This window comes from Taudactylus pleione, unplaced genomic scaffold (genome assembly GCF_031769625.1).
Source record: "Taudactylus pleione unplaced genomic scaffold, aTauple2 ptg000225l, whole genome shotgun sequence".
Taxonomy (NCBI): Eukaryota; Metazoa; Chordata; class Amphibia; order Anura; family Myobatrachidae; genus Taudactylus; species Taudactylus pleione.
The window spans coordinates 7,242,134-7,255,547 of NW_028284627.1; the positions used below are offsets into that span (position 1 = coordinate 7,242,134).

At 41.4% G+C, this 13,414-nt stretch overlaps 1 protein-coding gene across 1 annotated transcript in view; it reads right to left on the bottom strand.

Annotated features, from left to right (window-relative positions):
* Nucleotides 1-1,840: 1,840 nt before the first annotated feature.
* The window catches only part of ABTB3 (ankyrin repeat and BTB domain containing 3), a 346,709-nt gene continuing 335,135 nt past the window's right edge, over nt 1,841-13,414 (bottom strand). The window contains exon 17 of the mRNA XM_088478919.1: nt 1,841-5,614. Coding sequence (XP_088335045.1) covers nt 5,405-5,614 — 210 coding nt within the window. The 3' untranslated portion in view covers nt 1,841-5,404. The remainder of the gene's footprint in view (nt 5,615-13,414) is intronic.

The window sequence follows — 13,414 nt, forward strand, 5'->3', positions numbered from 1 at the left end:
TTGTGACGCGGTGGAACTCAACCCTCTATATGCTTCAGAGGATGGAGGAGCAGCAAAAGGCCATACAAGCCTATACATCCACCTATGACATAGGCAAAGGAGGGGGTATGCACCTGACTCAAGCGCAGTGGAGAATGATTTCCGTGTTGTGCAAGGTTCTCCAGCCCTTCGAACTTGCCACACGTGAAGTCAGTTCAGACACTGCCAGCTTGAGTCAGGTCATTCCCCTCATCAGGCTTTTGCAGAAGCAGCTGGAGAAAGTGAAGGAGGAGCTAAGACGGAGCGATTCCGCTCGGCATGTGGGACTTGTGGATGAAGCCCTTCATTCGCTTTGCCAGGATTCCAGGGTGGTCAATCTGTTGAAATCAGACCACTACGTTTTGGCCACCGTGCTCGATCCTAGGTTTAAAGCCTATGTGGTGTCTCTCTTTCCGGCCGACACAAGCCTGCAGAGGTGCAAAGACCTGCTGGTGAACACACTGTCAGCTGAAGCGGAACGTGACACGTCAACGGCTCCTTCTTCATTTTCTCCTGCAACTGGGGCTGCCAGGAAAAAACTTAGGTATCCTAAGCAACCCGCTGGCGGTGATGCAGGGCAGGCAGGACCAAGTTTGGACATCTGGTCCGGACTGAAGGACCTGGCAACAATTTCTGACATGTCTACTGTCACTGCATATGATACTGTCACCATTGACAGAATGGTGGAGGATTACATCGGTGACAGCATCCAAGTAGGCATGGCAGACAGTCCATACCTGTACTGGCAGGAAAAAGAGGCAATTTGGAGGCCCCTGTACAAACTGGCTCTATTTTACCTGAGTTGCCCCCCCTCCAGTGTGTACTCCGAAAGAGTGTTTAGTGCAGCCGGGAACCTTGTCAGCGAAAGGCGTAGGAGGTTGCTTCCACAGAATGTGGAGAAGATGATGTTCATCAAAATGAATTATCAGCTCTTCCAGGGAGACCAGCCTCCAGAAGGTACAGAGGGACCTGTGGTGGTGGATTCAAGTGGGGACGAGTTAATACTTTGTGAGGATGAGGATGTACACACTGAAGAGGGTGAGGAATCGGTGGATGAGGAGGATGATGACATCTTGCCTCCATAGAGCCAGTTTGTGCAGGGACACATTAATTGCCAGCTTGTTTTGTGGGGGCCCAAACGAACCAATCATTTCAGCCACAGTTGTGTGGCAGACCCTGGCGCTGAAATGATTGGTTTGTTAAAGTGTGCATGTCCTGTTTATACAACATAAGGGTGGGTGGGAGGGCCCAAGGACAATTCCATCTTGCACCTCTTTTTTTTCTTTGCATTATGTACAGTTTGGGGCCTAGTTTTTCAAACTGCCATCCTGTCTGCCACTGCAGTTTCACGCCTAGATGGGTCACGTGTTTGTGCCGCCCACTCGTGTCGCTTAGCATAGTCATCCAGCTACCTCGGTGCAACGTTTTGGACATAAAAACACTATTGTGAGGTGTGAGGTGTTCAGAATAGACTGGAAATGAGTGGAAATTAAGGTTATTGAGGTTAATAATAGCATAGGAGCAGAAAAACCTACAAATTCTGTGATTTTAGCTGTTTTTATGCTTTTTTTAAAAAAAATACAGATCCAAAACACAAAACCCAGAACCCAAAACACGGAAGGGTGGTTTTGGCAAAACCAATCCAGATCCAAAACACGAAGAAAGATCCAGATCCAAAACCAAAACACGAAAAGTGGCCGGTGCACACCCCTAGTTTTAACACATTTAAACCATTTTCCCAATTTTTGATTATGGCATTTTTATTTATTTTGAATGAATAAAAATAAATCTGTTTACACTTTACACAAAATCTTTCCATATATTCACTTTTGTTTATTAAAGTCATATCCCAAATTTATAATAAAATGATTTCCAAATATTGCTATACGTTTGTTTGCTGTCTAATAGATTTTTTTCCTCAATTTTGCTCCTTTTTTTTCCCTTCATTCTGCTACCCTGTCCTCAATTGTATGTCTCAGTTCACAAATAGTGTACTAGGCACTTAGGATTAGGTAAATGGGGCTATTTGCCACGATTTGAGGATTGGTGTATGTGGACACATCTGTAAGGTGAAAAAGTATTTGGAAGCTCCTTCACGTATGATCTGTGGACTGGTTTACGAGACTGGTCCTATATCAATATGAAGCTGAACATGAAAATGAGTTTCTTCAACAGAAGGATGATCAGTGCACCTAATAATAATGATGATGATAAATAATAAAATGAACAGATCAGTATACCTATGAACCATACTTACTCTCCTGGCATGTCCAGTAAAATCCAAAATTTAGGGTGGTTCTCCCGGACTTGCAGAATAGGCAAACTAATATGGAGAGGTCCTGTCCTCCAAAAAATAATGTTGAATATAATGACATTAAACATTTTATTAAATATTTTTAATCAAAACTAAAAAAGTACACACGCTCTCCTCTTATCCCTTTAAAATATATATATTTTTAAAATATACTTGATCTGAAGTAGATTGCACCAAGTGTTCTACTTATTCAGAGAAAAGGGAAACCAGTGACCGGGCCAACATCATACAGCCAACACGTGGATCTCCAGCTATTGTGAAACTACTACAAGTCTCAACATTATAGACCTTGTAGTTCCATTCCAGAAAGAAAGACACAGACTGACAAAATGATTTATTCAGTACTGATTAGACAACCTGTACAATCCAGTGGTTGTTCAACTACGTCCCCAGTATTCGTGTACAGGGCCACCATTTTGGGGGCATGGATGTACAGTTGTGAGGGTCCCTGGCACTCAAAGGTACCTGGCAGTGATAATCCTTTCTCACACTTCACTGAGAGCTTTCTCCTTCACTAATCACCTTTGAGTGGTAAAGCTATAGAGATCACCTACAATCAATTTAACATATTCTATATTGCAAAACATACTTATACAGGAGAACCTTATGATTTAGCTAAAATGTATTTTAATGAACATATCTCTTTTTCCAAATAAATATATTTTCATGCTCTTGGTGTTTGTTTTATTCTTATTTTTTTTTTTTACATTTGAAATGACAAATTCCCTTCAATTTGTTTTTCTGTTTCCATTCTAGCAACAGTTAACTGAACATACTGTATATGAATACTTTTTTTTTTAATCTTAAAAATGGATGACAAAACATAGCAGACACCATTTTCTGAACAACCAGACGTCTGTCTTCACCCTGAAATCAGATCTGACTTTTTTACGCATTGAACAATATTTACATACAATGTTAGTCAAATACTTCAGACAATATATTAGGACAGACCAGATGTTGACAAATCATCTATACATAAATTCATTGTCAAGTTATCATGCTAAAAAAAAATAAATGTTTTAGTATATTCATTATAAATAGAATTCACGTTAGGCAGTTATTTGTGATTTTTGGATAGTTAACAAAAGTGTTTAAAGCATTACAGAATAGTGTTTTATCTGTCAACAGAACCAGTTTTATCATTGAACACACAAGGCACGTGCCTATAGGTCACCGTTTCAATGGAAACCCAAATTATTCTAGTTATGCACTTAATAAGTAATTTCACTTATAAAACGTCTAACTTAATATAATTCTGTTTGGAAATGCCAAGCACTGGAAAATGGTTAATGCAATTCAGAGTACCTATAGGCACCTACAATATAAACCTGGCACTGCTGGGCAAAGCTATAGAACAGCTTTGTATTTGATAGTGTGACTTGATTTTCAAAAAAAGCCATATACATCAAACAACATCACACATTTATATTCGTACAATGTTCCAAAAATTACATTGCATTGTCAAGTGAAGGGTCTATGATATCTACCAGTGATCAACGCTTTAATGGAAAGTGTCATGCTGACCTACATAGACAATGCTCTATTTCCTTCAACGTGGAAAAAAAATATGTTATTTTATTAACATCAGTCATTGTCTCACAAAAGTTTTTTTTTTCTTTTTAATTTTTACATTTAATTGGTCATGCAAATTGATTGCTAAGCAAAAAGAGCCTGGGAAAATGTGGCACTTAACAAATCTGTGTGGTTTTTGTTTTCGGCACGCACTAAAGTAAGTTTTGACACGTAACAAAACATACATGTAAAGACATGGAAATTTTTTGTCTTCTGAGATGTCTTTTTACAATATCAGATTAAACAAGAGATAACGCTGTATACTTGAATGAAAATGGTGATCCTCGTGGCTTTCAGTACCCAAATACTGCCAGGCACTGGTTATCTCAGCAATGCAGTAAAAATAATGACCTTATATTACAAGAATAAAGAAAAACAAAAACCTTTTGCACCATTTTTACTATGTGATGTAAAATCTAACACCTACAATCAATTTAACATATTCACAGTGAAACTGAATTTTGTGGGTAGTCTTGTACTTCACAAATGGAGCGATTAACTGCGGAATTCTTGGCAAAATTATATACAATAACACCATGCAAATCTGAGTTTGCTAAATTTGTTCAACATAACTACAGACATGCCAATTTTCTAGCTTTTTAAAACTTTTTTTTCTGCACCTATGAGAATTAACAACAGTACAACTGTTTTTGCAATCTGTTCCATCCTGGCAAAAAGGCAACAATCTAAATAAAGGAGATTTTCTTTCTTTTTTTGACTTGTAGAGTTCACAGAAATTGGTACCAAGTCCTTTGACAAAGAGAAAAGTCACAGGTCGTACATATTAAACATTTTTGAGAAATGAAAAGTATAAGATAATAAAATGTATGTTTTTTTTGTTTGTGATTTTTGTTTCCAACAAGGCCACCCCAATTTTTTTAATTTTTTTTTTAGAAATCTTTAAAAAGTCTCACCGTAAAAAGCTTCCAACTTAAGTCCATCGGACGATACGGTCACAATGATCAATTGATTGTTGTTGTTTTTTTTAATAGTTCCATACTGGTATTCAGATCTATATATTGTTTCTCTCCTTTTTCATTAACATAGGAGAAAATAAAGAGCTTCATAAATGCTCAAGAAAATCAAAATATAATTTTTAAATAGGGCATTTAGACTGACATCTAAGAACATATTTTAAATATATATATATATATACATATATATATATATATATACATATATATATATATATATATATATATATTTTATTATATATTTTCTTGTTAAGTAGCTTCATTTGCTCATTTCTATGTTGATGCCATCATGTTGGTTTTCTTTTTGGAAAATGATGAGTACTCCTCTTTTTAGGTAAATGTCTTTTATAACAAAAATAGGAACTATAATTTTATATATTTTTTTTCCAAGCTGGAAAGATCCAAAGTCCTTGCCTTAAGCCATCAGCAAAATAGGAAATCCGGTCGAGTTAAAGGCCTGTAATCTGCATTTAAGCCTTTGCGAGTAAACACTGTACACAGTCCACCAGACAAGCCACCGACTCTATACTATAGATCCTTTTGAAGAAGATAGATGAATAGACTGTACTCGCGTTGCCAACGTCCTTTGTAAATCCCCTAGAACATCCTGGCCTGTTGTCTCGCAGTTCTTATCATACAAAAGTTGCTTAAAGGCTTCGTTTTCAATAAGAAGCATCATATTTTTCAAGAAGTATCCTTCACAATATGATGACAACTCCGGCACACCTAGAAACTGCAGACAAAGAGTTATAATGATTAGAATTGGATTATTCTGAAGTGTAACGAAACAAGACGACTAAAAGTTTCTATACAACTTGGATTCTGTTTTTTAGGAGATATGAGAAAGTTATTTAATCCCATTTCTGAACTCTTCTTTAGTACATGTTAGGATAATAAAAATACATTTGATTTGTAACGTTTGGCCCCATGGTAATAAATAAGAATTTGTCCATTTTTAACATACAAGAGGCTTTAAACCGTTAGCCATGCTCACAAACCTTTCTGCTCGGCTCCTTCAGTCCAGCTACTCTATACCTGCTTTAAATTAAATCTTCAACTTAATTAAAAAAATGTTACACCAAGTTAACTGTACTTCCTAGGATGGAAATATTGGTGTCAAATTCATTAGGATTTTACAGTCCTATGTTATCTCTAATCTCCTGTATAGTAAAGCAAAGCCTGGCGCCATGTAATAGATGGCTGGGTAATTGATATTAATTTGAATTACCCAACCAAAATCAGAATATCTGCCCTTACCAGCCACCCCATTCCCGTATATATAAACACCAGTAAGCTGATAGCGAAGAGGTTGGGTTTAGTGTCACTCCACAAGATACTATGCAATAACAGCATTGACCCTTCTTATATCACTCTGTAAATACCAATAACTCTATACATCAGTCTTATAGCATCTAATCTTAGCATCAAGTACAGATCTGCACAGTAGTTTTTGCCCTGAATATGAAAACACAAGTGTTTTTTTTCAAGAAGTGTTGGCACCAGATATATGGGCACCAGATATATGTCTGTATACTAGTGGGGGGCATATTGTGCCAAATTCAAATCCCCCCTAGGTTAGCATATTAAACTTGGCACAAAGTATGACTTCCTCCAGAGCCTTCCTTGCTATCTGCTTAATGAGTTAAGCACATGAGATGCTGTATGTACACAAGCCAGCTCTGAAAGCCAAAACAGGGCTTTGCTATACGTTCACCAACCTCCATGTCTGCTCTGCACCCCTCACAAGCCCAGAATGGTGGATCAGCAGTTTCCAGATTGAAAGGTCCAGCACTGGTATGTTGCCCGTTGATTGAGTTACACCTCTGCCATACACTAAACACACGCCTTATTGCATACTATCACATACACTAAACATACGCCTTATTACATGCTATCACATACACTAAACACACACCTTATTGCGTACTATCACATACACTAAACATATGTCTTATTACATGCTATCACATACACTGAACACACACCTTATTACATGCTATCACATACACTAAACACACACCTTATTACATGCTATCACATACACTAAACACGCACCCTATTACATGCTATCACATTACACTAAACACACACCTTATTACATGCTATCACATACACTAAACACACATCTTATTACATGCTATCACATACACTAAAAACACGCCTTATTGCATACTATCTCATACACTAAACACACACCCTATTACATGCTATCACATTACACTAAACATACACCTTATTACATGCTATCACATACACTAAACACACACCTTATTACATGCTATCAGATACACTAAACACACATCTTATTACATGCTATCACATACACTAAACACACGCCTTATTGCATACTATCTCATACATTAAACATATGCCTTATTACATGCTATCACATACACTAAACACATCCTATTACATGCTATAACATACACTAAACACACACCTTATTACATGCTATCACATACACTAAACACACACCTTATTACATGCTATCACATTACACTAAACAAACACACACCCTATTACATGCTATCACATTACACTAAACACACATCCTATTACATGCTATCACATACACTAAACACACGCCTTATTGCATATTATCACATACACTAAACACACACCTTATTACATGCTATCACATACACTAAACACACACCCTATTACATGCTATCACATTACACTAAACACACACCCTATTACATGCTATCACATTACACTAAACACACACCTTATTACATGCTATCACATACACTAAACACACACCTTATTACATGCTATCACATACACTAAACACACATCCTATTACATGCTATCACATACACTAAACACACATCTTATTACATGCTATCACATACACTAAACACATGCCTTATTACATGCTATCACATACACTAAACACACACCTTATTACATGCTATCACATACACTAAACACAGAGGAGTAGCGTGGAACCATGGCGCCCGGAGAAAGTGCATGTCCTAGCGCCCCCCTCCCTGTACTCAACTATGCCAGTGGGGAATGCCTAGCCTGCAGGGGAATACTGAAATTAAGAGAAAAACAGCAAACAGTGACAGTATCACGCGGGGCATTGAGGTCCCATTAGGGGAATAGAAAGCTTCGGTAATGCACATTAAGAGGTAGCTCCTTGCCACTGCTTTATATATGTACAGGACCTATGATCTGACTTTTATCTAATTTGAATTATTGTTATAAATCAATAGAGGAGATTATATTATATATTCTGATCATTTAACTTAAATTGACAGAATACATGTGCTAGAGTGAGATTCCACAGGGTGCACAGCTTATTACTGCAATTACTGCCCCAAGCAGCTATCACTGGAGTGAGAACCCGTATGGGAAGCTCCATTCTCAGCTATGCTCCTACTTCACAAATATACATTGCACCTATATTAATGTGAGTACTACTAATCATGTTCTGTCTACCACCATTATTATTATTTCAGGTCTCCTAATACGGTATTTTTTAAAAGACCTTTCAAATAACACTTTGTGGTCATGCCTAGGAACACCTCATTACTTTATATAGCAATGCAGTGACTTTTTTATTATTATTATCATTTATTTATATGGCGCCACAAGTGTTCCGCAGCGCCTTACAAAGTACATAAACAAATTGTAGACAAGTGACTTACAGAACAATACAATACAGGACATGGATAATATATATTGCGACCATATCACCCAGATAAGCAACAGAGCATAAGCAACCAAGCGTTAGGTGCCCTAGTGGTGAGTAAGAAGTAAATTACACTATAGTAAGGAGAAGCACAAGAGGGTAGATGGCCGTGCTCGTGAGAGCTTACATTCTAAAAAGGTGGGGGAAGACAAACTGGGGTGACACAGATGGGGTAGATGGGGAGGAAGGAGCATGTAGCAGGGAGTTAGAATGATAGCTGGAAGGCTTTGTTGAAGTGGGTCTTGAGAGCCCGTTTGAAGGATTGCAAAGAGGTGGAGTGTCTGATGGGGAGTGGGAGAGAGTTCCAGAGGTGGGGAGCAGTACGGGCAAAATCTTGGAGGCAGGAGTGGGAGGAAGTTATCAGCTGGCATGAAAGGCGGCGTGCATTAGTTGAATGAAGAGAGCGGAGAGGAGCGTGAAGGGAGATGATATCATAGATGTATATGGGAGAAGATTGGGTGAGGGCTTTGTGAGCGAGCGTGAAAACCTTAAATTGGGTTCTAAAAGGGAAGGGGAGCCAGTGGAGGGCTTGTAGGAGAGGGGAGGCAGATGTAGAGTGTTTGGAAAGGAAGATAAGCCGTGCAGCAGCATCAAGGATAGACTGGAGAGGAGAGAGATGGGATTTGGGGAGGCCAGATAGGAGGAGGTTACAGTAGTCCAATCTGGAGTTGACTAGTGAGTGTATGTTTTAGTAGCATCCTGGGTGAGATAGGGTCTGATCTTAGAAATATTTTTGAGATGGAAACGACAGGACTGTGAAAGGTACTGGATATGTGGTTTGAAGGAGAGGGATGAGTCCAGGATAACTCCAAGACAGCGCTCCTTGGGACTAGATGAGATAGTTATTCCATCAATTGATAAAGAAATAGTGGGAAGTGAGGTGATGTGGGAGGGTGGGAAGACGATCATATTAAGTTTAAGAAATCGCTGGGACATCCAGGAAGAGATAGCAGATTTGAATATCATCAGCATAGAGATGATAATGGAGGTCAAAAGAGCTGATGAGTTCACCTAGAGAGGAAGTATAGAGGGAGAATAGGAGAGGACCAAGAACAGAACCTTGGGGAACACCTACTGTAAGAGGCTGTGGGGGGGAAGAGGAGTCATGAGAGGAAACTGAGAAAGATCGGTCAGAGAGGTAGGACGACAGCCAGGAGAGGGCAGTTTCACGTAGACCAAGGGAGTGAAGGATATTCAGCAGGAGAGGGCGGTCCACAGTGTCAAAAGCAGCAGAGAGTTCAAGGAGAATGAGTAGAGAGTAGTGGCCTTGGGATTTGGCAGCAAGGAGGTCATTGCTGACTTTTGTGAGGGCAGTTTGAGTGGAGAGAACGGAAGCCACACTGAAAAGGTTCAAGGAGGGAGTGGGAGGAAAGAAAAGCGGTAAGGCGGTGGTAGACAATCCGCTCAAGGAGTTTGGAGGCAAAGGGGAGGAGAGAGATGGGTCGATAGTTAGAAAGAAGGTTAGGATCAAGGGTAGATTTTTTAAGAATGGGGGAGACAAGGGCATGCTTGAATGCAGAAGGAACAGTGCCTGATGAGAGGGAGAGGTTAATGAGGTGGGCAAGATGGGAGCAGGCAGAGAGAGAGAGGAAGCGGAGGAGGCGGAAGGGGATAGGATTAAGGGCAGTGAGCAAAGAGGGGAGTCAAGGAGGGAGTGGGCGAAGGAGGGAGTTGAAAGTGGTGAAGAGACGCCGGAGGTTTAGAGGACTGAGAGGAGATGAGGTTCTTAAAGTATGACTGATTAGAGAAGGAGAGCGCAGCACTTTTTAAAACTCAAACCTGCCAATAAGAAAAGGAGAGGAGAGGGGTGGTGACAGAAGCCAATAAGAAAGGAGAGGAGAGGGCTGGTGACAGAAGCCAATAAGAAAGGAGAGGAGAGGGGTGGTGACAGAAGCCAATAAGAAAGGAGAGGAGAGGGGTGGTGACAGAAGCCAGTAAGAAAAGGAGAGGAGAGGGGTGGTGACAGAAGCCAGTAAGAAAAGGAGAGAAGAGGGGGTGGTGACAGAAGCCAGTAAGAAAGGAGAGGAGAGGGGTGGTGACAGAAGCCAATAAGAAAAGGAGAGGAGAGGGGTGGTGACAGAAGCCAATAAGAAAAGGAGAGGGGTGGTGACAGAAGTCAATAAGAAAAGGAGAGGAGAGGGGTGGTGACAGAAGCCAATAAGAAAAGGAGAGGAGAGGGGTGGTGACAGAAGCCAATAAGAAAGGAGAGGGGTGGTGACAGAAGCCAATAAGAAAGGAGAGTAGAGGGGTGGTGACAGAAGCCAATAAGAAAAGGAGAGGAGAGGGGTGGTGACAGAAGTCAATAAGAAAGGAGAGGAAAGGGGTGGTGACAGAAGCCAATAAGAAAAGGAGAGGAGAGGGGTGGTGACAGAAGCCAGTAAGAAAAGGAGAGGAGAGGGGTGGTGACAGAAGCCAGTAAGAAAAGGAGAGAAGAGGGGGTGGTGACAGAAGCCAGTAAGAAAGGAGAGGGGTGGTGACAGAAGCCAATAAGAAAAGGAGAGGAGAGGGGTGGTGACAGAAGTCAATAAGAAAAGGAGAGGAGAGGGGTGGTGACAGAAGCCAATAAGAAAAGGAGAGGAGAGGGGTGGTGACAGAAGCCAATAAGAAAGGAGAGGGGTGGTGACAGAAGCCAATAAGAAAGGAGAGGAGAGGGGTGGTGACAGAAGCCAATAAGAAAAGGAGAGGAGAGGGGTGGTGACAGAAGCCAATAAGAAAAGGAGAGGAGAGGGGTGGTGACAGAAGTCAATAAGAAAAGGAGAGGAGAGGGGTGGTGACAGAAGCCAATAAGAAAAGGAGAGGAGAGGGGTGGTGACAGAAGCCAATAAGAAAGGAGAGGGGTGGTGACAGAAGCCAATAAGAAAGGAGAGGAGAGGGGTGGTGACAGAAGCCAATAAGAAAAGGAGAGGAGAGGGGTGGTGACAGAAGTCAATAAGAAAGGAGAGGAAAGGGGTGGTGACAGAAGCCAATAAGAAAAGGAGAGGAGAGGGGTGGTGACAGAAACCAATAAGAAAGGAGAGGGGTGGTGACAGAAGCCAGTAAGAAAAGGAGAGGAGAGGGGTGGTGACAGAAGCCAATAAGAAAGGAGAGGAGAGGGGTGGTGACAGAAGCCAGTAAGAAAAGGAGAGAAGAGGGGGTGGTGACAGAAGCCAGTAAGAAAGGAGAGGAGAGGGGTGGTGACAGAAGCCAATAAGAAAAGGAGAGGAGAGGGGTGGTGACAGAAGCCAATAAGAAAAGGAGAGGAGAGGGGTGGTGACAGAAGTCAATAAGAAAAGGAGAGGAGAGGGGTGGTGACAGAAGCCAATAAGAAAGGAGAGGGGTGGTGACAGAAGCCAATAAGAAAGGAGAGGAGAGGGGTGGTGACAGAAGCCAATAAGAAAAGGAGAGGAGAGGGGTGGTGACAGAAGTCAATAAGAAAGGAGAGGAAAGGGGTGGTGACAGAAGCCAATAAGAAAAGGAGAGGAGAGGGGTGGTGACAGAAGCCAATAAGAAAGGAGAGGGGTGGTGACAGAAGCCAGTAAGAAAAGGAGAGGAGAGGGGTGGTGACAGAAGCCAATAAGAAAGGGGAGGGGTGGTGACAGAAGCCAGTAAGAAAAGGAGAGAAGAGGGGTGGTGACAGAAGCCAATAAGAAAGGAGAGAAGAGGGGTGGTGACAGAAGCCAGTAAGAAAAGGAGAGGAGAGGGGTGGTGACAGAAGCCAATAAGAAAGGGGAGGGGTGGTGACAGAAGCCAGTAAGAAAAGGAGAGAAGAGGGGTGGTGACAAAAGCCAATAAGAAAGGAGAGGAGAGGGGTGGTGACAGAAGCCAATAAGAACGGAGAGGAGAGGGGTGGTGACAGAAGCCAATAAGAACGGAGAGGGGAGAGGCATAGAGTCGATCACAGGGTAGAGAGGGGAGGGAATTAAAGAGGTGAAAAGTGAATGTAATCAATCTGACAGGAAAGGGGAGATGACAGAAGATGATCACAGAGGAGGGAGGGCCGGATAGGAGGAAATCTGGGCAGCTTGAGGGAGATGAAATGTAGAAATGGATCTCAGATCCATAACTTATTTAGGATACAGAGCATACAAACCGAGATAAAACTAACAGGTGGCCGTCATACTGTGCAGCACCCAGGACCGATTCCAGACATTGCGAAAGGGCGAAAGTTCCCAGTGGCGCCCCCCCCCCCCAAAAATAAAAATTTAGATTTCGTTCCTCTGTGCGCGCGCTTCTGGAAAGGGGGCATGTCCTTGCAGAACACCCCCAATTCCTCACACTGTGGGGCATGCCCAGAACTTATGAAGGTGCTGGGCTTCCCCCAAGCTCTCCCCTCGTGGCGAATAATTGCCATGTGCAGTAATGCTCCTTACACAGTAATGCCCTTTATAACACATTATGCCACACGCAGTAAAGGCCTTTATAACACATTACGCCACACACAGTAATGCCCTTTATAACACATTATGCCACATGCAGTAATGCCCTTTATAACACATTATGCCACATGCAGTAATGCCCTTTATAACACATTATGCCAAACGCAGTAATGGCCTTTATAACACATTATGCCACATGCAGTAATGCCCTGTATAATACATTATGCCATACGCAGTAATGCCCTGTATAATACATTATGCCACACACAGTAATGCCCTGTATAATACATTATGCCACACACAGTAATGCCCTGTATAATACATTGTGCCACACACAGTAATTCCCTTTATAATACATTATCCTCAATTCAAGTTACGCCACACAGTAGTCCCTTATTCATGTTATGACACACAGTGGTGCCCCTTTTACACAATGCCCAAATTAGTGCCCCTTATACACAAGGCCCACAGTAGTAGT